The sequence below is a fragment of the Nansenia antarctica genome (genome assembly GCF_963989245.1).
Source record: "Nansenia antarctica genome assembly, chromosome: 4".
In the NCBI taxonomy this organism is placed as follows: Eukaryota; Metazoa; Chordata; class Actinopteri; order Argentiniformes; family Microstomatidae; genus Nansenia; species Nansenia antarctica.
The window spans coordinates 22,493,763-22,521,017 of record NC_137689.1 but is presented as its reverse complement, the minus strand read 5'-3'; the positions used below and the strand labels follow the sequence as shown (position 1 = coordinate 22,521,017).

General features: G+C 41.6%; 2 protein-coding genes across 5 annotated transcripts in view; both read right to left on the bottom strand.

Annotated features, from left to right (window-relative positions):
- Window positions 1–16,012, bottom strand: part of usp25 (ubiquitin specific peptidase 25) — a 34,352-nt gene extending 18,340 nt beyond the window's left edge. For all 3 annotated transcript variants that reach the window (XM_080528138.1, XM_080528136.1, XM_080528137.1), the window contains exons 1-7: window positions 15,906–16,012; window positions 13,029–13,106; window positions 12,174–12,318; window positions 11,390–11,513; window positions 10,899–11,058; window positions 9,911–9,997; window positions 1,057–1,194 (exon numbers count right to left, since the gene is read on the bottom strand). In XM_080528138.1, coding sequence (XP_080384264.1) covers window positions 1,057–1,194; window positions 9,911–9,997; window positions 10,899–11,058; window positions 11,390–11,513; window positions 12,174–12,318; window positions 13,029–13,106; window positions 15,906–15,947 — 774 coding nt within the window. In that variant the 5' untranslated portion in view covers window positions 15,948–16,012. The remainder of the gene's footprint in view (window positions 1–1,056; window positions 1,195–9,910; window positions 9,998–10,898; window positions 11,059–11,389; window positions 11,514–12,173; window positions 12,319–13,028; window positions 13,107–15,905) is intronic.
- Window positions 16,013–21,551: 5,539 nt separating this feature from the next.
- On the bottom strand, window positions 21,552–26,748 carry LOC308156832 (arsenite methyltransferase-like). Of its 2 annotated transcripts, none has more exons than XM_080530278.1 (11): window positions 26,683–26,748; window positions 26,386–26,439; window positions 26,030–26,160; window positions 25,583–25,733; window positions 25,097–25,233; window positions 24,835–24,904; window positions 24,241–24,322; window positions 23,502–23,633; window positions 23,122–23,264; window positions 22,721–22,843; window positions 21,552–22,202 (listed from the first exon to the last, which is right to left on the bottom strand). In XM_080530278.1, exons 2-11 carry the CDS (start codon window positions 26,413–26,415, stop codon window positions 22,155–22,157), a joined length of 1,047 nt encoding a protein of 348 aa, XP_080386404.1. In that variant the 5' UTR covers window positions 26,416–26,439; window positions 26,683–26,748; the 3' UTR covers window positions 21,552–22,154. The 2 variants fall into 2 exon arrangements, with proteins under 2 accessions (XP_080386404.1, XP_080386405.1); XM_080530279.1 differs by having other exon boundaries at window positions 26,386–26,436; window positions 26,683–26,745.
- Between the last annotated feature and the right edge of the window lie 507 nt (window positions 26,749–27,255).

The following is a 27,255-nucleotide window of genomic DNA, read 5'->3' as shown; positions in this document are numbered from 1 at the left end:
ACTGAGGGAGTTTGGTAATTGCTGAGCTTCAAAAGGAACCAGCGAGCCCAGAGGCCCTCCGTGGACATCAAGCCTGCCCTCTACTCCGGGTCAATGCTTCTCTAACCTATTTAACACAAAATAGGCGAGGCAGCGCGGACATGACTGATGAGTACAGTGGTCAGATGGCCCGACCCCAAAGGACCTGAACAGAAACATTAGCTCAGCGTTATCGTTTTTGGAGCAGAACAGTTTGGGACATTTGTCATATTACCATTACATTACTGCATATTAGCATACAGTAGGCTAATCCCCGTCGATATATTTCTGCAGAGTCCTGGGGAGTGTCATGGCCTAGGCCTAGGGATTAACATTATAGACAAGTGAGGTAAAGGATGTCAGAGGGTTGGGGACAGGCCAGCCCCGGGCCCAACCGGCTCCAGGCTTGATTTTCTGAATCAGCAAAACGGTTATGAGGGAGATTTGTATCGTGCTTTCTCATTGACTCAAATCACTATCCTTCTGGGTTTAATTAAAAGTCTAAAAGCAGTTATTGGCGTTCCTTAAGGGGGGACGGGACATGATCAAATAGATTACTCTATGAAAGAAGAATTACTTAAAAAAAAAAAAAAAAAAAAAAAAAAAAAATCACAGTCAGAGCTTTAATCATTAAAGGAAATGTTGTCTACATTAGGTCTCTCTCTCTCTCAGGAGCTCTGACAACACAAGCCTTTCATTCCCAAAGGGATATAATTTTTCCACATTGCACATTGTTTCATAACGGCGCTCATACGCAAACATCCACTGACTGACAAACTTTGATTCGGTTGTTGTTCTCAAAGCATAAACAAAGGCAGATCACTGATATTTATAGTTATATCCCATTACACATTGATTAACATGAGTCATTCGAATTCCTTGCTCAAGGGCATAACAGCAGTGTGGCTCCAATCATAAATTAATCTAACTCGCTTCTTCCCTGTCCATGTCCCCCACCTCCCCTCCAGATTACAGAACTGGATCCAATAATTGACAGAGTATCACCATGGCTGGTAGACTAGACCGGGGGATGCTTACCTGCTGAGACTCGCTGGACTTGAAGGCATCCTTCAGGATCTCCACAGCACGTGACGGGTCCACGTACTTCCTCTTGGAGCCCACCATGAGGGAGAACAGGTTCCTCAGCTCCTGCATGAATGGCAGGTTTCTGTGCTCCTTGTGGGAGAGAACCACACACAGGAGATGTTACCATGACAACCCCTCTCTGGAATGTTCTCCCCTCCGAAATCAGAGTCTCTGTCTCTGTCTCTCAATCGGCACATACCCCTGGTCACTGTGGACACTCAAATGTGTCACGGCTTGGTGAAAAGGTCCGCATGTCGGGAATGATGAAACCTTGCAATCGAGCACATTAAGCCTTGTTGTGAAATTGCATATGACGAAAATCTAAGCAATGGAGAACCCACTCAATATCATAACCAACAGTTGTACATTCACTGAATACCTACAGTTTGTTAGCAAACTTGGGTGGGGGTAGTATTCGTATTTTTGAGGGGAAGTGTCCCTTTCGGTAGTCCCGACCCACATCCTCATAAATAGCCATGTGCTCGTCTGTTTGTTGACAAGACTGCTGCCATCAAAGACTTTACACACAGAAAAAGTTGATCAACATACTCGTCGATCAACATACTATTCATGGGACTGTGGACTGTCAATACACCTTCTGCAAAAACCTTTAGTTTTTGGGTGAGTTACATACATGGTTTACTAAGCTGTGTGTAGTTTGTATGTTTGTTGCTGACACACCGACAGTGAGTTACATGGCATAGCCAAACGTGTTTGCTTGTTAACTATGTACTGAGTTACATGCCATAGCCAAACGTGTTAGTTTGTTAACTAGTGTACGGAGTTACATGCTAAGCTGTGGGCTAGCCACACAGGTGTTAGCTTTTTAGTTAGCGAGCTTTGTTAGAAGCTTGTTTGTTTGGTTTTTCTTAGTGTGGTTTTGTTTGTTGTGTAGGAACGTTATTATTGTTATTTTGTGTGTAGTTGAAATTTGTCTTACAGAATGATGAGGTGAGAACTTCTGAGAGATGAGACCTTGATGTGAGTCACCAGAACTTCAGGCATTTGTCATTGTCATTGTATTAGCGATTCTATTTTATGAACATAGTAGTATTTAGTAAAAATGGTGTGTTGACAACAGTGGGCAATCATTTTAAATGTACTGTCTTCTATTTTCATTACAGCTTTGAAGCCCAGATGGGATGGGAAGGAACTACACAAGTCCCACTAGATGCATTATGGACTATAATGTTAAATGCATACACACGGACACAACATTATTATTGTTTCCTTTTGCTATTTTTTCCATTGCCATTTAGTTTTCTCTTGCTACTGCAATGTCGACTGAAACTGAAGCCATACGAATTTTACTCTTGTACTTCTAATGGGATGTAATAAACTTTTGGCACACATGGCATTAATCATGAAATCATGAATCATTATTATTATTTAGCAATTTAAACATGTCAGCCCTGCAAGTTTGTTTCCTGAGAGTTAGCTGACAACCACACTGACAGATGACAGGTAGCTAATGTAATGGGGGAGTGGTTGGGGGTGGAATTAACCATCTATTGTTCCCACCCATTACCTGCTGGTGAAAAGTGTCTGTGAAAACTTTGAGGCAGAATTTCAATGTATGACACATCATTTGAAAGCTTACAATCTGCCCTTTCATAATCTGGTAAACTGAAAAATTACATTGCCCTACTTGGGGACCTTTTCATCAGACCCTGCCACAATTTACCCTTTGCATTACTGTTGTTGCACATACCATATTTTTGCACATACCACATTTTTCATATGTCTCTAATTATACATCCGTATACACCATAATGTACATATCATACCATAACTGTACATAGCTCAGTGTTTCCCCTAGGTTTGCTGCCTTGGGGGGGTGGCATGGACCGTGGCATGGACCCCCCCCCAGGGGGTAAGACCCTGCCTCATACCAGCGTCATGTCCAGGGGTGTACTTGTACATTAAGCCGCCTCACGCTACGGAAACAGGAGATAGGCTCCTGCCCTATGAGCCATTAGGCTCCAGAACCATCGGTTCTCAAGGCTACTTACTTATGTGGTCTTGACTACCTGTCCACTTTCTCACCTGGTTCTTGCTCTTTCTCTCTCTCTGGTGTGCCGACACTGTGCTCTCTCTCCTTCTCTTGCTCCCTATCCTCCTCTCTCCCTTTTGCTGTCAACCAAAAGGTAAACAAAACAGCCAGAGAATTTATAATCTAATAAGAGGCATAAATTGATCCATATCAATTTATAACATAATTATAATTGAATATTGGATTGCTGTGGGCAATCCAGTCAGATAATGTCATTTTGACTTTACTCTCTCACCTGAAAAAAATGTGTATGTCCAAATATAAAAAACAGACATTTCCAATGCTTCAATCAACTGTCCATGTACTGTAAATATGCCATTATGGTATTACCATGAAGCCCAACTCTAGCAGAATAAGAAAGATAGTATATCTACTTTAAGTAAAATAATAAAGTGCCTCCAGTTAGCTCTTTAGCTGGCAAGTGTGCAAGGAGACTAGCTCATCTAATCACCTCTGAGCTAGCTAGCTTGCTAGTTCTTTGACACTATTTACACTATGGAACTCGAATTTCCCGATTCTGAATCGATCTTCATTGAATGAGCGATTATCGATTCATAAATCCCGAGATCGATCTTTCATTTTTTTTTTTTTTTCTGCTTGCAGCTTCAACCCGCAACGAGATCTTGTCGCCAGATCTCGCGCTACAAGAATTTATCATATCTCACGCAACGACCAGGCTTAAAGGCAGATGTCTGGGTGCATTTTGGGTGTAAAAATGATGACGATAGAGATGAGCAGGACAAAAGCAAAGCCATATGCAAGCTGTGCGCAGTGGAGGTTAAATTTAGTGGAAACACCACAAATCTACGGAACCACTTATTGAGGCATCACCCTGACGTGAAACATGGAAAAGCGGATCCGAAACAAGCCTCGCTGATGAAGACGTTTGGTTGCAAATGACAATCAAATTCTCTGCGTGCCCAACTAATTACTACAGCGTCGTCAGTGTCGTCAGTGTACTAGAACCACGCTACGTGTTACCGACACGCAAACAGTTGAGTGAAGTGATAGTCCCAGACATGTCCGCGCAGGTGAAACGTGACATCGCAACTTCACTCCGGCCAGCAGAGAGAGTTGCCATAACGTGTGACAGCTGGACATCCAGAGCAATGGACTCGTACCTGACAATCACTTGCCACTTTATCAGCGAGGCTTGTTTCGGATCCTCTTTTCCATGTTTCACGTCAGGGTGATGCCTCAATAAGTGGTTCCGTAGATTTGTGGTGTTTCCACTAACTTATTGTTACTGTATACTACAGTACTTTAATAATTATTGATTTTCCAATTATGTTTATTCCTGAATAAAATCTTCCAATCTCCAAAAAGTGAGAAAGCAGTAATGAAGGGCTTTAGTTTCATGGACATTATGGTTTACAATGTGGTTTTTTGTTCCCCAAAATACCCTCATCTATTGCACTATTTTCGTTTGAGTTTTGCACATTTTTATTTTGTATATATATATATTATGCAAATAAGCAATTTGAGACAGTCCTGAGGGATATGTGATGTCTTGTTTACCGATAGGCTATGTTTGTAGCCCCTTTATTTACACTGGCTGCAGTAAAGCACGTTAAAAAGCACTTTTTGTAGTGTCTGATTTAGCAAAATGTTGGTCAATGATGTTCATTTATGTTCCAATAAGAAGTACATTCATGTAACTGCTTTGGAGTCAATTCTTAAAGTAAACATTGATATGTTTAACAATGCTAGCCTACATGTTATAGGGTTCCTTGAACCATTTATAGCATTAGTTCTGAGAATCTCTTCATATTCAAGGAAAATTGATATTGTAACTAAATCGAATCGGAATCGAATCGAAAGCTGTGAATCGGAATCGAAACGTTTTGGGAAATCAGTGGCGATACCCAGCCCTAATACCGTATTTTCCGCACTATAAGGCGCACTTAAAAGCCTTTAATTTTCAAAAAAAACGACAGTGCGCCTTATAACCCGGAGCGCCTTATATATGGATCAATTGGTTAATTTGTTGATCCATACTGGTTGTACACGGCGCTCAAGGCGCTCTGTCAAAATGTTTCAGTACGACTGGTAAACTACAAAGCCGCACCGCTTGCAGCATTATGGTAATCAGTAAACACCGGTATACTGTGCTTACTCACAGTCCCACACCACAAGACCCCAAGTAAAGAAGACTAAACAGAGTTTCCGAGGGAACAAAGTGAGATTCTTGGTGCTTTCAACTTGAAGTTTTAAAGTACCCACTCGATATAATAAACAACAGTTTAACGATCACTAAACACTTATCATTTGTGTATTGGATTCATTATTCTCGTTTGCCGGAGGCTACCGGTAAGGGAGGGTTGACTTAACATAGTTTCGTTTTAGCTCGTGTTCAGAACTGTGTGTTCATCTAGTTATGTGTAGTTATGTGTTTTTAGCATGTCGATGTTCTCCCAGTATGTTGTCATGTTATTAAAATACAGTTTAGACCTTCGTAGCGATGTGTTTTGTTAGCTGTTAGCCGCTAGCAGCGTTTGTTGTGGTTTGGTCAGAGTCACTTTTCTCCCATTCAGTGTTTGAGGTGAACCAACATTCAAATACGCCTGTCGTGTTCAATCTTTCTCTGATTTGAATGTATGACACATCATTTGAAAGCTTACAATCTGTAGTTTAAGCATGTGTAAAAACTGAAAAAGTACGTTGCACATTTCACCAGGAGCTGTCACATATTGGTTGTTGGTTATAATTGTATAGCCTATTGGTTGTTTTGCTCTGTTTGTAGTCTACTTGATGTATTTTTATCAGCTGTTAAATCACCACAGCGGTTAATCCACTAATAGAGATAATAGCAGATTGAAAATGCTTGTAGCTAACTACTCTATATCTCGTGGTTGCAGCTATTGCGAATTGCTATTCACGCGAGTCAGCTGTGAATCACCGCAGGTCCTTGACGCTTGTTGCAAAAATGGATGACGAACGGCTGATACTTGAGGTGGAAAAATATATATTTTTGACAGTGGAGCAGGTAGAACGTTGACGGTGACAACGCTCAGGTGGAGCTTGGACAACGGGAAGTTGACACAACACCGATGGAGAGGTGACGCAACGCAGTAGGTGGAGCTTGGGCGTAACGCAACCCCAGTCAAACGTTTGACTGCAGTATCTATTCTATGCGCCTTATAATCCGGTGCGCCTTATAATCCGGTGCGCCCTGTATATGAAAACAGTTCTAAAATAGGCCATTCATTGAAGGTGCGCCTTATAATCCGGTGCGCCTTATAGTGCGGAAAATACGGTAGTCAGACACTTTCTAGTCACGATAATAACGACCAATTTTAACCAACTTTCTCTGTCAGAACACTCAGCAATTATATTTGCTAACGTTTCAACTTGCTTACTTTCAATCTGCAGACATCACAGCCGGCAAAATCTCTCGCGTCTCGCGCGCAGACTTGCGCAAAATCTTGTATTATTCTCCAGCGCTGGCACTGCGCGAAGTGTGGAGATAGGTCTGGCTACGCGAGACTACGGCGGACTAACGTTACCAACGAGCCCATGGGCTTGCCACACGCCAGATTCGGGTTGGGTGATATTTTAGCCTGCTTGTCAGATGTTTGGTGTCTACGTCCGTAATAATTCCTCTTTCTTGGGGGGGCGGGGGGTTCCGTTGGGAGGGCGGCCCGCCCCCCCAAGGCAATGGTAGGGGAAACACTGTAGCTTATTTAGGGATGCACGATATTATCCGCACCGATATTTATCGGCCCGATATTGGGGAATGAATGTTTATCGGTATCGGTATTTATTATACAATTTAGCCGATATTTAACCGATAATATGAAGCCGGAAATATTTCTGCTTCCGGTTTCCGCGCTCTGCTTCCGGTTTCCGCGCTCAGGCACGCAGTTTGTATAGACGAGACGCGAGCGAAACATGCCTTCCCCGGTGTGGACATTCTTCACAATTTCTAAGGCAGATAGTGCGTTTGCAATTTGCAACACATGTTCGACAAAAGTTCGGAGAGGAGGGCAAAGGTCTACGAGTTACAACACAACGAATCTAATAAGTCACCTGAAGAATCACCATTGCAAGCACGCTGTATGGAAGGAATATCAAGCACTAGGTAGCCTAGCCGCGGTGGTAGCCTAGCCTTCAGAAGGTAGCCTAGCCGCGGTGGTAGCCTAGCCTTCAGAAGGTAGCCTAGCCGCGGTGGTAGCCTAGTCTTCAGAAGGTAGCCTAGCCGCGGTGGTAGCCTAGTCTTCAGAAGGTAGCCTAGCCGCGGTGGTAGCTCCACCAACTCCATTCTTTTTTCATTGATTGCTTGAGCCTTTGAGCTGTCTGCTGTCTTCCTGCAGTTTTCAAATGCGTGTTCAATGTGTTGCACCGCGGCTAGGCTACTGCTTCTGAAGGCTAGGCTACCACCGCGGCTAGGCTACTGCTTCTGAAGACTAGGCTAGCAAAGGTTCTATGAGGTAGGAATTGTATTCAGTTTGTATATTAGGGAACACCAATGGAAAACGTGTCTATTATTTAGGTGAGAATGTGAATGTAGGCTATACAAGACAAGTTGTTTACAAGGAAAACATGCACTTTTTGTTTTTCCATGTCAGTGCAATTTATTTTGAATTCTTATGCAAAACGTTTGATGGGCTTTATCACAACCTACCTCATCCTCATGCACTAAAAGTAGCCCAGCCCTTTTCAGTTGCTTTATTAAGCATACTAGTGTAGCCTACTATGTGCCTTGTATCATTCTGTTTATCTGCAGACTAAGCAGCCATTTGGCACTAGTTTCTGTACAAGTTCTATACAACTTTTGGTTCTTTAAAAGTCTTTATTTTTGTATTGACTGATGCACAAGGTGCACTTTATTTTTGACACTTTTTTGATCTAATTACTCTTAGGTGAGCCTTTTTTGTTTTCATAAAAGGAGGCCAGATCTTGGCTAAAAAAAGCATTGTGCACTGTATAACAGATTCTGTTTGTTAGAGTAAATAATAAATGAACATTTGAAGAGTCAGAAGTGTTCTCTTTGTTGTGTTAACAATAGTGATGTAAGTTAGATTTGATGAGATCACTATGGAATATTAAATCATCAATCTTTGCTCACTACATAGCCTTTCTTACCTTCAGGTGTGCATGAACTACAGGTTATGAACTGTGAAATTATATCTGAATGGTCTTTATTGTCATTGATATAGTACAGGTACCAAACAACGAAATTTGGGAGGGGGAGCTCCCCTGGTGCTAGGAAAGAAAAAATAAAATAATAATATCGGTATCGGTATCGGTTATCGGCCACGAGAAGCGGGTAAATATCGGTATCGGTATCGGTTGGAAAAAATGCATATCGTGCATCCCTAAGCTTATTGTTATCCATATCTTGTATACTACCTACTGTACTTATCCTACTGTACTTACCATTATTTTGTCTACACTATCATGTCTTTTGCACTATATGTCTACAAATATCATGTCTTTGCACTATATCACTATTTGGAATACTGGTCATGCTAAACTGCATTTCGTTGTCTGATACTTGTACTCTGCAATGACAATAAAGTTGAATCTAATCAATCTCCTCAGAACACATGGTTTCATTTTCAACCATCTCTCCGATTACTGAGACACAAACATGTTTCTCACAAGCTGAATGCCAACAGTGATGTGTTAATCAAAGTATGAAAATACAACAACATGACTAATCTGTATGTAAATCAAGTGGATATTTTTGTTTTCAACTTAGAGCCTTGTGACTAGTTCACAGCTGACCTTACTGTCAGCTGGTGAGAGATCGGACAGTCAAAAGGAGTTCCTAAGACCACAGCTGATAGACACCTCTCTGGATAGCAGCACACAATGGGGCTTTACCACAACCACTAGGAATGAGTGAGGTCAAAATTGCTGTGTCTCAATGTGTTGAGAGCAAAGCTCCATGTGTGGCATAAAAACAGGACACTAATGTGACAAAGTCTAATCCTTTGACCTAGTGGATATGAATAAACTCTGCACTGGTCATCTCTGTGCTTGAGGATCACGGACATTGATGGCAGATTAGGGCCTAAGCCCTGGAAGTGCTCCTCCGCTGGTTGAGGAGTGGCCCAGTGATATAAGACTGGTGAGACTAAGGCCCAAAGATGAATGGTGCCATATTGCAACAGCAGAGGCTTAGGACAGATTAGCGGCCGGGTGCTAACCCTACGGAGGTTGGGGAAACACGCTGTGTTGACAGACAGGCCAGAGATGCTGTGGGGAGACTACAGCGGGTGCGGTGGTGGAGGCTAAGCTTAGCCACTCTGACTCATAAGAACCCTGCAGCAATGGGCCAAGGTCACTAGTCGGTGAGGCGTGTGACAAAGGGGAAACGTCGAGGCTTCAGAGGGCCTCATCAAACACTTCACTCCGGCCTGCACAACCCCCTGGCTGGGTCTATAGGCGAGGGAATGAACTGGACAGTCCAGGGAACCGCTCTAAAAACACCAGAACCTGAGGGGCGCCGAGCACACAGCTATGAAATAGAGCTGTAGACCAAGGCATTGATTTTCATCCCAGGAGGTTGTGTGACTGTTCAGAGGACCGAGCCCCCAGCGATGAGGTTAAGAGGAATGCGATTCGGCCTGCTTAAGGGCCACCACAAACACACACAGAGCTCTGCAGAGAGCCGACCTGTAAGTCACCTCCTGAGGATTCATCCTCTATTTCCACCACACAGGGGAGTTTTTCAGTGCCACTGACTCCGGTAAGTTACCGCAGGTAAATATGAGTTAGATGGATGGGGGGCGGGGGGGGGCTCACCTTCTGGTTTCGAGGCAGGTCCTGGACTCTTGCGGGAGGCGAGTAGTGAAGCACCAGTCTCTGGAACTCCAGCAGGTTGAAGAGAGACTGGAGAAACAGACAGGGAGGAATGCCTTATACCCTCGTCTAAGATTCTGGTAACATTAAGCTACGTTAACTAAGGCGGTGTAGATATTCACATGATCATTACTTCTGATGAAGTATATATATATATATAGTACCCTGTTTGCCGCTATCAATGCTGTTTGAGTGCAAATGAACAGTCAAATGTTATTTTTGTTTTGGTTTGAAAGTTTAGAAAAGGAAAAAATGTGTTTACTTCTTTCTATCACCTGCCTTCAGTAATTCGATAATTCCCATAACAGACATTGCAGCTCTGACTGTGCTGTCGGCTTAAGGAGTCACATTACACACAGGGGTCAAGGACCATGTGACGGTGTATCCAGTGTTCATCAAGAATTTCAGCTCAGTTCACATTCGACCAGGGGCTCTTTAAGGTGCAGATATGAGTGTCTCCCTCCCTGCAACTTCCATCCAATGTTTTGCTCTGCCGAAATGCTTTCATAGTAAATCAGTTGTAGTAAATCACTAGGTGTGCGGAGACTCATTTGGGCTGTAGTTGTTTCCCCCCCTCACCAAACTATCAGAAAACTGATTAAAAAACAAATAAATGTATCTGTAATAAATCACTATCCTTTTTGAACCAACTTAACATCTGAAAAATGCAACCTAGCAACACAATACGAATCCTTGTTAGTAATTGGCAAAACGGACGAACGGTCTGTGGAAAGTCCTCCTTTTAACTTTCTTGGTCTGTAAAAAAAAAAAAAAAAAAAAAAAAAAAAAAAAAACGGACACAGACAGACCCTTTGTTGTCTCCTTTGTCCGTTAACAGATGACTCGCATAGAGAACCATCAGCTCGATCCATAATTAACGGAGAGCAGTATAGTTTGGTGTGGCCGGGGCCTTAGTGTGCCGCGGTCTTACCTGGATGACGGCACTGAACCAGCAGGTGTTGCCGACGTTCTTCAGACCCACGGGGCAGTTCTCCATCCTCTTTCTGTCATGGGGGTTGGGCGAGTCACTCCACACCTCAGTGTGTGTGCGCTTCAGGTTCTTGTTCTCTGCAATGCTGGCCTCCAGGACCCTGCAAAGAGCAGAACGCGTATAAAACCTCTCTTGCACCAACGGCAACGTATACATCCTCCTATTTGGCTTTTATGTTCTCAGAAGCTAAAACAACCATTTCCCTATTGGAAAAAGCTTCCCCCAAACAGAAACGACAACTCCCAGAATGCTTCTCATCTCCTCCCAACCGATAGTGATGGTTGCGCCTCTGAGCCCAATTACAAGATTTTGCGCACATCCAAAATAGTCACAGGAGCGGGTTATCACCTGACGACCGTCTATATTAAATCACTCGAGCAGCGTAAAAGTTTGAGCACACAATTCTTTTCTTGTAGTGTTGCTGAGCCCACCTGCTGATGGCCTGCTCCTCGTCAGTGATGCCCGTCTCCCTGAAGGCACGGCTAGACTCCTCCAGACTGAGGGCGATGGCCCTCTGAAGATCATCTTTGTCATCCCCCGTCAGGTCGATCACATCTGAAACAACACCCATGTATAACTCCCACTCTCATCTGGGTAGATTTCTATTAACAGGCAAACGCAAGGGAAAGACAATATGGGTCCTTTTTTTCTTTCTTTTTTTTTTCTGCTGCAAAGACTTCACAAAGAGCACAGGGATACGAAGCCAATGATATGACAGAGGTATTTACGGTGACTCATCAAATTTATAAACGGGTCAGCCACAAAACGGTTCCGTCCCATACTAGTGTCAGTCCCATAGACTGGTTTAGGTTCCCTTTTCCTTATTTGACACACTAATCCTCGGGAGGGAGAGAAAGTTCGTTAATCAGGCCATTGTATGAAAGTCAAGAGGGCCTGTTGGGGATATGACCTTCTCTGGTGTGCCTGACAGAAGAGAAGGATATGCCTCTCCAGTCAAAGCAGGACCTCTCGTGCATGACTCATAAACATTCCTCAACGATGATACTGTGTCATTTCTACAAATACCTCCTTGTTTTTTCTAAACCAAAGCCAGGGGCATTTCCGTAACCACCCCGTCCCGTCCACATTGCCAACTGCTCTCTTAAAAAGTTCCATGACTTCAATGCGGCTACAGAACCCTTCAGCCCTAACCTCCACAGGGCTAGGCTTGCCCGTGGCTGGGCTGGGCTGGCCTGGGCGGGGCAGGGTACTCACTGGTGTCTGCCTGGCTGCCCACGCTGATGTATCTGTCGTTGGCAACCTGGGTGGTCTGGTAGTAGGTGGCCTCATCCTGCTGAGGGACCTTGGCGTTCTTCTCTGTCAGAAAGGCCACTGCCTCCGCCAGGTCTCCATTACTGACCTGAGGAGCAGAATGGAGTTGATCAAATCCTAGTTAGCCTATAAAACGGGGCTGGTTCACAGCTTACAATACTACTGCATGAGATGCCCTAACCACACAATTACTCAGAGGACCACCGTGTCATTTCAATGGTATAATACAATATTGAAATACAACCCGGAAAATCATTATCATCTGGACAAGAGAAAGATGAGAGAATATTATGTCTAGCTAGCTATACAACTAGTGTTGTTCCGATACCGACTCGGCGAGTACTTTACAAAAACGTAAGTTTTTTTTTTTTTTACTTAAGTTTTACAAAAACTTTACGAGTTTTACAAAGGTTTTGAGCAGTGCCAGACTAAGTGTTAGCAATAATTTTACATCGAGGTTAGTATGCGGCTCAAAAAACATGTTTTTTTGTTTTGTTTTTTCAAACGCCGTGGTATCGGATCGGTACTCGGTATCGGCAAGTACTGCACGGTCAGGTATCGGTATCGGGATCAAATACACGGTATCAGATCATATACAACAAACAGAGCAACATGCACAACAAAATAACGCAAAAAATATGAGATCTAAGATGATGAATTGGACAGGGAAATCAGGGAACAGTGTGCATCATTCTGACATCATTGTAACAAAGTGCACCGAGATGGCACGTGTGTGTGTGTGTGTGTGTGTGTGTGTGTGTGTGTGTGTGTGTGTGTGTGTGTGTATGTGTTAGGTACCTGCAGGGCCTGCTGGAGCAGCTGAACGTCTGTGGTTCCTGTGACCTCCCTCAGCTGGTTCAGTAGAGTCTGCTGGTGCTGTTAGAAGTGACAGAGGACACACACACACACACACACACACACACACACACACACACACACACACAAAACGGTCATCACAGAGAAAGAGGGCAAGAGAGAAGGAGAGAGTACAGGTCACCAGAGGACAGAGAGAGGACAAGAGGACACATCAGCAGGAGGACAAAACACCAGAGTGAATACTAATTTAGCCAAGCTACTAGGCTAGCTGGTGCATCACTGCAAGCATAATGTTTTACCATATCCATGCAGGCCTTGTCTCAAATACTGCTCACGAGAGACGCTTTAGTTGGAGACTGCGCTCGTGTCTGCCCTGCTGTCGGATGTCAAACCCAGCTGGGGTGTAAGGGCTTACCACAATACCGTCCACCAAACAATGGCCTAGTGCATTACATGGCCTGATCGAGTGCACTCTAAACAAAGATCGAGTGCACTTACTGTCAGGACCTGAGGCAGAGGTCTCTTTTCAAAGTATTGGGATAGAACAGTATACTTTTATAGGAGCTGTTTGCAAAGAAGCCATGGGCCGTGGTTCAGCAAAAATGTGTTCTCCGCTTGTGCCCAGCTTCCTGGCTATCTTCATGATAAGTGAGAGTGTTTCACCCTGGGCCACTTGTTTTCACAGGGCCAATAGAGAGAGAGAGAGAAAACCAAGTTCGCACCTCTGTAACAGTACATAAATAATGCACCAAGCCCTCTTTGGCTCAGCTCCCATTGAGGCTAGGCTACAGATGCTAAGCCAAGCTCTCCCCAAACAGAGAAAACAAAACTAAAACACTCTTAACAATCAATCAAGATTATCAATGCTGTGCTCAATAAACAAATGAGCAGAGCTTTCTTGAGGACAATTTACACTCATCCAAGTTTTATTTTCATGTCAATAATGACAACTTTGGCAGACTGTCCACTCCAGTCAATTCTGAAAGACAACTGTAAAAGGATAGAAAGGAAACCCCCCCCCAAAAAATTATCGCATTTATGGACATAAGAGAAGGTTATGATTCAGGTTGAGATGGTTAGGCACTAAGGCCCCGACAAATTATATTCAGGACACTGAGACACTCACTCACACACACACACACACTCACACACACACACACACACACACACACACACACACACACCTCATGTGGCATGTGTAAAGCGCCTATCTGTCGCACTGCTCATCCCCCCCTTCCCAGACTGTGCCAGTGAATGACACCACTGGGGCTTAAATGAACAGCCAGCCACACTGACTGCTTTGGATGTCAACTCTGAGGCTTTACGACAGGTTAAAGGAATGAGCATTCCCAAGTCTTACAACATCAGTTCACATGAGTAGCCTGTATCATCATGACTTGCAATCAGGCCTATGTAACAGGCTAGTACAGGCATGTGACAGTCTAGTAGTACAATTCAAGAGACAGTCCTACAGATACTACTAGTCATTAAATGAATTAAACTATATTGCATCTATAGCTGGACACAGCACAGGAATACCATGGCCATGACCATGCCACAGACAGCAGGCCAAACACACCTGTCTTAATAGCAACATCTTGTAAAAAAAAAAAAAGAAAGAAAGAAAAAAAAAGAAAAAAAAAAGAGTGCCGAGAGTAAGAAATTCTGCAATTCGGTGTAACTACACAGGGGCATTTGCACAGGGGCATTCATATCAAACACAGTTACACAAGCACCAATCTGAGTTGTGCTAGAATGATCATTGATTATCTTTACTAGTTGGATAGCTTCTCAAGACTCATCTTATTGACAGACATAGGCTACCAGTCAAAAGACATGTTTGTGAGCGTCACCTCGTGAGTTTAGAATGATAAGGTTCTATCTCCGTTTACGGCAGTTCAGAGATATTGAGCGTCAAAGTTTTTACATTCCATTATGTTTTGTGAGATGGAACCTTTGTATTTTATGAATTACTAACTCAAAAATGTCAACATTTTAAAAAACAATACCACACAGGCATTAAAAAACACCTATGGATCAGATTATGTAAAAAACTAAATTTTTACAAAAATGGAGATAGAACCTTATAATTCTAACGTCACGACTGTGAAACTTGGCTAAACACAACCAGAGACACTCGTCACCGTCTCCGCTGGCATATGACTGCACGTAAACATATCACAACAGTAATATGAGAAACGAAAGCAACTATCAGGCACACAGCCAGATTAGCCATCTAGCTAAACTATGAGGGAGGCCAGTGTAAACCGGTGGCGAAGTGAAGGCGACTAGCCTACTTACTTACTACTCATTCGATCAACAGTCAGCTGTCATGTTATGTTATTGATCATGTTATTGAGCTAACGAGCTGTATGAAGTTGCTGTGCGCCATCAACTAGCTGGCTAGTTCAACAATGACACAGTCCTTCTTTCTGTCTGAACATAACCGCTAAGTTAGCTAACCGAGTTGACAACACACCATCTTATCTGCTATATACACTGCTATAGCTACACTCGGACGTTAGTGTAGGCGTGTCAAATGGGCTGGCTCACTAGCCAAACTAGCGCAGCTAACTAAACGTGTCGCTAGCAGCGAGTTAGATAACCATCTATCTTCATGTTTGGGTTGATAACGCTGGTAGTAGCCCTGCTTACGCGGCGATTAGGTAACGATGCGTGCTGTTAGCCTAACTAGCTGTTAAGACCGAGAGAGACTCGAACGGGACAGAGTCTAAGGATCTAACGCCACACTTGAAAACAACCGTCAAGCTAGATTGCTAACTTTCCCTGCCAATGTTACTAGCAGTAGCGAGCTTTGCAGGCGTAGAACGAGAACATTGATCACTAATGTGGGCTTACCTTCTGAGAATGCTGTTGGAGGACATTCTGCTCCACGGTCATGGCCGGTTGATAATTACACGAAAAATAAATTCAAACCAACGCACAAACACCTAGTTACAACCAACTGAAATAAAATAACAGCTAAGATGTCCCCCTGTTAATCACGGGCGCCATGGGAAATGCAGGCATGGAGGGGAAAAACATTCACGGCTAGTACTCTGTTCTCCTATTCGTTTTCTGTGTTCGATTAGTCGTGCCTTGTTGAACTGCATTTACGTCAGGGATCTAGCCCCTTAGAATGACGTAATTTTTTAACCTTGCGTACGGTAGTGATACAAACTGAGAGGCACAGGGTGTTTGATAATACTTTTTCTTTCCATTTATCCCAATATATTATTATTATTATTATTATTATTATTGTGTAAAGTTGTATTACGCAAAACTAAATAGGTCTTACTTGGTTATCTTTTTATAGAAAGGGCCTATCCTCCTATCCATCTTCCAAGCGTTTCACTTTGGCTGTGTTCGAAATAGCATACTAACATACTATTCATACTATGTATGACGTAAATTTGAGTATGTAGTGCGTTCCCACTACACATAGGCTGTGTTCGGAATAGCATACTAGCATACTACTCATACTAGATATGACGTAGATTTTGAGTATGTAGTGCGTTCACACTGTACAGTATGCGAGATTTGAGTATGCGAGAAATTTAGTATGTGAGCAATTACTTCCGGGAAAATTGAAGTCAGTTACGATGGACACTAGCTCGGGTACTGTTTCCCAAAATGCATTTCGCGTCCAGGCTTGCGTCCAGGGTTGCCAGATGGGGCGGGTTACCACCGAATGGGCTACTTGATTTTGAGGTTATAGAAAGTTTAGGCTGTAAATTGTCAATCCCATCTGGCAACCCTGTGCGCTTTCAGCCTCGTCAAACTACGTCATACAAACTTGTCATACAGCTTTTGTTTACATTGTCCGATAGCCTGGGTACCGAAAGCTTGCAATAAACATCGTTTTTTGCACATATTTGAGTGTGCAGATGCTGCTTTTTTGCACTCTATTTGATACTCTTCAGCTGCAGCACCCCAGCTAAGTCTGATCACGGATGAGCAGTGGTATTTTCACTGCGGCGCAGTGGAGAGCATCCTCACCTACGGCATCTGCAACTGGTTCTCCAGCTGCACTACCGCGGAGAGAAATGCGCTACAGAGAGTCGTGAGAACAGCACAGAAGATCACCGCTCTCTGGAAGAGCTGTACAACACATGCTGTCTCAGGAAGGCCTCCAAGATCTCCAGGGACCCAACCCACCCTGGGTACGAACACTTTACCCGGCTGCCCTCGAAAAGGCGGTTCAGGACCTTGGCCGCAAGGACAAACAGACTGAAGAACAGCTTCTACCACAGGGCCGTCCAGGCCCTGAACACAGCAAAGACCTAGGTTCTGGGCCCTGGACAGTCTGGACGGATTGTTGGCAGCTGCTGGACTGAAAAAATCAGGTGTAGTGCTGAGGCACAAATATGTAAATGTCAAGCCTGCAAACTGCGACACTTTAAATAAATGTGAAATAACACTATTGTGCAATATGACAACCCTAGTCGTCTATCTGTACAGTATAGTACAGTGGATAGTGTACATAGCCTTTATTTATGTAAACCAGCTCCTTCCCTTCTTGTGATTTTTTTTTAAAAAGTTTTTTTTTTTCTTTCCTAACACCAGGGGAGCCACCCCTCCTAAATTTCGTTGTTTGGTACCTGTACTGTAGCAATGACAATAAAGACCATTCATTCATTCATTCATTCATTCATTCATTCATATACTGGGAATTAACATGTATTAACAATAATTAACATTAACATGGTGAAATGCATTCTTAGACATGACTACATCGCAGTGGCGGCTGGCCAATAGAGGGCGCTAGGGCGCCGCCCCCACCTTCACTTCCTAGTTGCGACTTGTAAAAGTTTTTTTTTTTAAATAAACATTGTTTATTCACAAAATGCGGCTGATATTCTGTCGGCGCCTATCAGCATTCATTAAAAATCCTCTAATACAATAAACATTTTATCTGTGTGTGTGTAAAATTCACTGAAAATACATAGGGGAGGAGTCGGGACGCCGGCCGGCAGGCTATGGGAGGCCAAATACTTTTGGCTTACACGTGACGTGAGCTGTAGCAGCGCTCCAATTGGCTGTCTCGAGCATGCGCAGATTATAGGCTTACCTAGGCTGCAGCCTAGGGCCACTACCACTAGAGGTAGTAAAAATTAAAAAATGCCCTGAATATCCCTGAATATCCGGTTGTTAAGTCTGACGTCAAACGTGACGTTTTGCAATTTCCGGGTCTAAACCAGAAATTCTCCGCACCAGAATACCAGTGTACTACAGCGGTAGAATGACAGTTTAATAGTTTTTTAGACTCGGATCTATTCATACAACAAGGGACACAGCACTTTCCCGTTTTCCCCATATTGTCAGGGTATTTGAGCCTCGGAAAAGCGCTATATACAGTACAGGCCAAAAGTTTGGACACACCTTCTCATTCAATGTGTTTCCTTTATTTTCATGACTATTTACATTGTAGATTCTCACTGAAGGCATCAAAACTATGAATGAACACATGTGGAATGATGTACTTAACAAAAAAGTGTGAAATAACTCTAAATATGTCTTAGATTTTAGATTCCTCAAAGTAGCCACCCTTTGCTTTTTTGTTGTTAATAAAATAATTTGTTGTTGTTAATAAAATATATAATAATAATATTAAATATATATATATATAATAACATATTATTATTAACACATATTATATTTAATATTATTATTATATATTTTATTAACAACAAAAAAGCAAAGGGTGGCTACTTTGAGGAATCTAACATATAAGACATATTTAGTTATTTCACACTTTATTGTTAAATAGATACATAATTCCTATGTGTTCATTCATAGTTTTGATGCCTTCAGTGAGAATCTACAATGTACCAAATAGTCATGAAAATAAAGGAAACGCATTGAATGAGAAGGTGTGTCCAAACGTTTGGCCTGTACTGTAAATATAATAAATTATTATTATTATTGCGGCATTTCGAAGACAGCGCCTCAGCCACTTTGGACCCGGAAACACGTCGCGATATTCGGACAGACAACAGGAGAGGAGAGCAACAGACAGACAACAGGAGAGGAGAGCAACAGAGAGACAGAACTGAGGTGAGGTGAGCAACAGAGATAGTTCAGGTCAGGATGATAACAAACAGTTCAGTATGACAGAGACAACTAATAGAAAGACAACTGTATGATTACCTTCCGTTTTAGTGTGCTTTTGCGCTCCATCTCTCTCAGTATCTATCTATCCAGGCTAACTAAATTTATTTTGCCGGCCGGTGTCTGCCCAAAACTACCGCGAAACTGAGACGGAGGTCTGGTGCTGCGTGCGTGCGTGACCCCTGCCCCCCCCCCCTTCTCTCTGTTGATTGGGCCAGCCCAGTGCCTGTACCGAAAATTGTCCAATGGGCCGCTGTCCCTGATTTATGGGCCGTTCAATGGTAGCTTTCGATTTATGGGCCGTTCGATGGTAGCTTTCGGCCGGGCCGGCTGGTAAAAAATTAAAATTAAAATTAAAATTACACACATTCGCCTAGTATTTGACTGCCTGCAGCCACCCAGTCACAAAGGTCCCAGTATTGTAGCTTCAGATGAAGGAACAAGTTTATTATTATTTATTTATTTTAAATCCTGTTCTTTTACCAACTGCTAAGACAACAATATAGTAAGCTAGTTACTTTAGCTAGCTAAAGATATTGCCCCCAAAATAATTGTAGAACTTGTTAATGTGACGTAGCTAGCAAATGTTAGTTACAGAAGTGGAAAACACGTCAGATCAGATATATAAACAGGTTATTTTGATGGTCACATTTTGGGAATATACATGGTTACTTTCTCACCTGAAAACATATTAAAACGTTATAAAATGACATGTTAACACTTGTATGTTACATACAGTATGCAGTACATACTCATTGCTAGTAGGCAGTATGCTAGTATGCCATTTTGAACACGGCATTTGTTATATAATGCAAGTCATTGATCCATGGTGGTAGTTATATCCAAATCATGAATATAAGTATACATGTAGTAATAATTCACAATCTTGCAAGAAAGAATATATATTTGGCTAGTACGTCATGTTATGATGTAGTACGTTTCTGAAATGTCAATATATTGCTCCCTTATCCGATAACGTGATTTCTATCTGTTAGATAAGAAAATATGTGGGTATTGGAAATTTAACATGTCTTCTTGAGGACAACAAGCAACTGCCTGTATTTTGGAGGATCTGAACATGAGTTATATTAGGAGTGGGCTACAGAGGTCAGAAACACTTTTTTTTGTTATTTTCATTAGGTCTCAGTTTTTTTGTATTCCATTTGACCTATCTCAACATGAAATGACGAAATGTTCCCAAATGTAATTTTAAAAATAAATAAATAAATAATGTACTCCAATGTACTCCAAAATGGAAATTGTCAATCATTAATGGATCTATCTGGGGCATGTGCAATGGGCTTGTGAGATCCAGGACAAAATGGTTAGACGAAGAAAGGGAAATAGTTACTTTTCTGCACTGAAAAAAAAAAAAATCTAAATCTATGACAGCACTGAAAATGCATGATGACATTTGTAAGCATTCCTCTTAAAAATCCTCGTTATTAAAAAAATAAATAATATTATAACTCTAACTATGACAAACGTTAAGCAAGATAGAAAGTGTGAAGGATTTCACCCCCACCAACTTCAGAGAAATCTGTGAGGAAGACTTCCATAACATAGATTACAAATGGCATTTTCAGATGCCGTCCAAAGGCTTATCTGTTCAGTTTCATGTTAAATTCTGTGATGTTATTGGAATGCCTTTGTATTAAATGTATTATGTGTATAATGAGAGGAAAATATACTTCCATTTATGGACATCAACAGCTCTGTGATTCTACATTTGAATACTTCAAATATATTTGTCATCAAAAGGGGTGTGTGACAAGGGTGCCCAATTTCCCCTTTCCTCTTTTTGATAGTTGAATTGTTATTGTTAAGCATCTTCAAAGACCCAGAGGTTAAAGGTATATCTATTTTTGGGAGAGAGCTTCACAAGGGGCAGAAGACATAACAATGTTTCTGAAGAGCAAAGCCTCAAAGTACTTGACATAATTGATTCTTTCTCAAATGTTTCAGGTCTGAGGATGAACTTTGCAAAGCAGTAAAAGTATTGTTAGACGGCACATAAACTTCTCCCCAAAGCTTAAGAAAGCAAAGATGATTCTCATAATTCATTACAGAGACCATCTATCTATCTTGGGTAGTGTTCTTTTGGTCAAAGCAGAGGGCCTATAACGCTACATACCAAAACTTTCCTCATTTGTACATGATTCCACCTGAAAATACATTCATAGATATTAAACAGAGCCAATTTAAGAATTCTATTTGTACATAATCAGAAAAATCAACAAAAATATAAGAAAACAATATTTAGGTGGCACTTCACTGGTGTTACGGTAATTAAATTCATTTTCTTATTTATGTATATAATATATTTTTATTACATTTTCACCAGAAAGTTGGGCAAATGTATTCCACATATACAGTTACAAAGTACACACCATATGTATTTTTATATAGGCAAGGCAAGTTTATTTGTATAGCACATTTCATACAACAGGGGCAATTCAAAGTGCTTTACATACCGTACATTATTTAAAAATACAGCAAGAGGAGCATAAGAAAATAAAAATTACAATGAATAAAAGCAAATATAAGAAGTAAATAGATAAAACATTTAAAAAGACAATAGTTAATGGGAAAAAAACATTGATAGAAGTGTTTGTGTTTAATCATAACTGGTGCAAAACATGAAGGTTTTTAGCTTAGATTTAAATATTTTAAGGGTTTGGGCCTGTTTGATTTCTTCAGGGAGTTTGTTCCAGGAGCATGCAGCAGCGTGACTGAAAGCTGCTGCACCGTGTTTAGTTTTTACTCTTGGAATATTATATATATTATATAATATATAAAAAAGAAGAAGAACAATGACAATGGTAACAGTAAGACTGTACAATAAGACAGCCCACCCTCACCTCCCCAAACCCCTTGATTATCTGTAATAAGGCATGAAGAAATAATTGAGTCTTTTTGCCATCAGTTGGTGCTGTCCTATATGCCACTGGTTGGATCTTCAAAGTCACCTGTGTTCCCAATCTTGGTGGAGGGCTTTTACCAGTGACTGAGCTTATCCGCAAGCAGGAAAGGGTTAAGGTGGCTCTGAAAAGCACATTACATGAGAGAGGGATGGGAGACAGAGAGAGAGAGAGAGAGAGAGAGAGAGAGAGAGAGAGAGAGAGAGAGAGAGATGGAGTTAGTGGCTGGTGCTTGTAGATGAATACATCAGTGGTAGGGCTTTTGAAACATTGAGTGGGCTGAGCTGTGTGGTAAGCCTCTTGCTCAAAGTTGCGCTGTGACCTTCTGAGTGGGATGAAGGTCACCTGTGTGACGTACTGTAGCTGAGAGATGGGTATCAGGTGGCCAACAGTATTGTGCTACTTATCAGAAAGGATTTGAGCCATTTTAGATACAGGAGTATAGAGGCGATTTGTGAATCACTGATTAATAGAATGTCTTAGTATATCTATGTAAAAAAAGGTGGGCTACAGTAAAATTGTACAGTAAAAATGTGTATGATGGGAGAGAATACACTGCAGTTCATTTAAGCCAAAATGCTAAATGGTTTCTGATATGAGGTGGTACAACAATAACAATAACTGAATGATACTACAGTCTACCTGTGAGGCACATGTCGGGCTTAGCGCTGGTTCGTCCGTGCTTTGGATGGAGAAGTCTAAGGAGAATCTGGAGTGCTGAAGCACAGCTGCCATGTCTGCATCCACTGTTACCTCAATGTCTCTCTACAGAGACAAAGCCCATCAGAAGTAGTTTAGAAGGAACATCATTGACCCAGATATATACTGTACATATCATATATACAGTATATGCCATACCTAGCAGGGGGGATTTTCCAGTGTGAGAGAGAGAGTGTGTGTGTGTGTATCTGTGTGTGGTTTATGGGTGTTTGGTGGGAGCACTTTACGTTTATGTTTGTGTGCTTTAGAGTATGTGGCTTTACTCCAATGTCTTGCATGCTGTCAGTGAAAATGAATTTTCTCCTTCATTGGACTTCACACACCTCAAAACAATGCCTCGTGTCAAACTTCAGATGGTCAGGGTGATCAGGGACTGTTCCTTTGTAAGCCACCACAGCATTGCTGTACGTTCTATTTCTGGGTAACTTGAAGAGGCGGTAAGTTGCAGAGGTGTATGTGATATCAACTGTGGGAAACAAAAAAAATCCATATGTTTTCATCTAATAGTTCCTAATGGGTTGAAATTGTTATCACAGAACCGTCCAAGCTCGTCCAAGTTATCATAACATTATCCATGCTCATTATTGTATGATAGAGGACAATCATTGCAAGACTGGACAGACACTTATAGTTTTATTTCATAGTTCTATTCATGAGATGCAGACATTCGGAAAATAAAATGCCAGTTTTCTAGTAGTCTTACTTGCTTTCTTCTTTAGCTCACTGTTGTGGACTACAATGTGGCTTGCAGTGACCAGGTAAGGAATACTGAAGCCCATTTCGAGCGCCAAAGAGATCAGGTCTGGCCAGTAGAGGGCACCACTCATACCCTCTCCTTTCAAAAAACAGAAAGATTACATTATTGAGAATTCCCCTGTCCCTCATCCAGCCCCCACACCCACCCACACCACTGCACCCCACCCCTTTGTTGCTGATAATTTAATGTAACTAGGGCAGTGTGTTATTGGTTCTCCCATTGGCTCAACATCATAGGGGTTTGTTACAACTTTTTACAACAAGAAAGGATCTTTACATTTGCAATAGTCCCATTTTCAGCCTAATTATTCTTGTCAGATGGCGTACATAGACAGATTCAGATCTGCTCATTTGTATTCACTAGATATATAGTTACATACTTAGATAGATAGATAGATAGATATGGATGAGATAGTTAGATGGATAGTGAGATGGATGGATAGATAGATAGATAGATAGATAGATAGATAGATAGATAGCTTAATAGATTAATAGTCCCATTTGCAGCCTAATTATTCTTGTCAGATGGCGTACATAGACAGATTCAGATCTGCTCATTTGTATTCACTAGATATATAGTTAAATACTTGGATGAGATAGATAGATGGATAGTGAGATGGATAGTTAGATACTTAGTAGATAGATAGATAGATAGATAGATAGATAGATAGATAGATAGATCTTACCCCACAGAACTAGGTCATGTTTTAAATGCTCAGGAACAGCCTTGTTGGAATATATGTCACTGAAGTACAATTCTCCCCCCTCCTGCAAATACATACAGTATCACATTTCCATTTGACATGGAAGCATTTTAAGTCAACAAAATGTACAATAGAAAGATCTTGTGAAAATTAGGAATCAGTCTCTTAGTCTTCCGCAACAAAAGCTTTTCTATAATTGACATAGAAATTGTAGAAATGCATTGTTTTATTTAGGTAATTAATTTGCTGACAGTCATTGTGAAAATAGTGATTTACAATAGTATAATCATACGCCCATACAGTGTGAGCAAAGATGTATTGTTTGTCCAGCAGATGGCAATATAGTATCTGATTTCAAAGCGCAGGTTACATAATGTCAGATTCACATACAGTACCTCCAAGAAAAATTAGGAAAAGCAAATGATTCATGAAAATGATGCCACTTTGTAAATCAAGTAGCATTGTAAATCACACAGTCTCGTTTCCAATTTTCAGCACTGCTACTTAATCAATATTTTATACTTTTATGTGCGCATGCTGAAATATTGGCTGACCACCAGAGAGTGTGAAGGTTACCTTGAGCACTCGGAAGGCCTCCCTGAGAACAGCTCTCTTGTCTGGACACAAACATATCGCACAGTTTGACCTAGAAGCAGAAGAGACATCAGGCAGGACATCTGGGAATCCATCAGGTAACCAATCAGTGAACAAATTGATAAATCAATCGCTGAGTCAATCAGCAAATAAACAGTAAAAGATAAGGCCTTCTCCCTAGACTCTTAGCTGAAAGAGGGAGTGTCGTTGGAGAGTGTTGCGTGTACTGTACAGCTCTACTCACACTAGGACATCTAAGGAGCCACTTTGTATCCCTGTCTCATCCAGTCTCTCCATATACCCCTGTACAAATATGGTGTTGGGCTTCTCATAACCATACTTCTCTTTATGGTAGCAGACATATTTACGTGATGCCAGGATCTGGGTGGAGGACATAGTATGAATACCGTTAGCATCTCTTTTGGAGCGACACATTACGTGAGCTTAGAATTATAAGGTTCTATCTCCGTTTAGGGTAGTTCAGAGATATTGAGCGTCAACGTTTTTACATTCCATTATGTTTTGTGAGATGGAACCTTTGTATTTTATGAATTACTAACTAAAAAATGTCAACATTTTAAAAATAACACCACACAGGCCTTAATAAACACCTAATGGATCAGATTATGTAAAAAACTAAATTCTGACCAAAAATGGAGATAGAACCTTATCATTCTAACGTCACGATTAGTTCCAGTGCTGAAATGTTGGGGAACGCTTGTCACTGTACCAGTTCCTCTGTCATGTCGATCCCGATGACGTGGCCGCTCCGGCCCACCATTTTGCTGAGGATGAAGCAGTCCCTGCCTGAGCCACTGCCCAGGTCCAGCACCGTGCAGCCCTGCAGCTTCTCAGGGACCACTAGGCCACAACCAGAGTACCTACAACACAGTAGCACCCATGATGAGGAACACTGACACAACCAGAGTACCTACAACACAGTAGCACCCATGATGAGGAACACTGACACAACCAGAGTACCTACAACACAGTAGCACCCATGATGAGGAACACTGACACAATGAAGAATAAACCAATCAATCAATAGATCAATCAAGATTCTTGGGGTAAAAGTAGCAAAAAAGGCCCAAGCATGGATTTTGATCAAATCGGAATTGGATCTATCTAACACAGAAAATGTTGAGAAGAAATTGTCAATGGACTTTGCATGCTGTACTTTTTGCAGACTGTGGGATGAATTCGCTGAAGTGCATCAAATACGCTCTGAGCTATTGGTGTGGATGGTACCATACACGAGGCACTGGTCTTTAGAGCATCCTTAATCTCCAGACGAGACACATAGTATCGCTATAGAGAAGAAAATATAATTGTCACTGAGAAATCAGGATGTCTGATTCTGACATTCAAAGACCAGCTACATCAGGGACACATCACTGTAATCACAGTATGTTAACAAGATAAGAATGTGACAGTAATAATCATAATAATAACTTTAATTTCTATAGCGCCTTTCAAAAAACCCAAGGACGCTTGATGCTATGCAGTATGTTAACAAGGAAAATAGCACTGTACCTGAACATATTCATGCACCAGGGTTCCCATGTTGTATGGATAACTATTAGACTGCTGCCAAAAACAATGTGTTATCTTTTTCATAAAACACAAAAAGTATAGTCTGCACTTCTGCACACATGGCAAGCCAATCCGACAGAATTTTCAGCCACCAACTAATAAAGATATATTGTGTACACATCCTACCATTTCTGTAATTTACTGTATATGTTAGCTCACATACTGTAGAGTAACCATGCTATTTTCATCAAAGTATAAAGTAGCTGGTAGCAGATTTGACTAAATGACAGCGCTTACCTCGCTAGAAAGACTTCTTCAATGTTGACGTCCCTCTTCCCCTCTCCGCATTTATTGAGATCTGAGGGTAAGGTGAGTATTGATTTTATGACAACTGAATGAATGAACTAGTTAAAGCCAGCATTGTTTGGATAAAGGGTATCCTGCAAAGTCCAGTAAACACCATCCAAACCTGATGTTGCCAGACGTTTGGACTTTGAAACCTTGAAACCACATAGCCCTGAATACTATCAAACAAACTATTATTTATGTTTTTACTGGATTATTTCATCCTATATTTCAGTGTTTTCTGCATTCATATTGTTTTGGGATTTATTTTTTTAAACATTGAATATACTATACGTAACATTCCTTTTCACTTTGTATTAGGAATACATGTTATGTTCTGTATTTGGGGCTTGTCACCTCCTGTCCCACACAGAATGGTCTTTGCACAACTTCCAACAGTCCAATGCTTAATGACAGAAATATGTGAGTTATGTGAGCTGAAGATGCCTCAAAATCACCTCTGCATGCCAAATGCAATAATGTTGTCCTCTCTACAAGCCCTCACCACTGGGGTCCCTCAGGGCT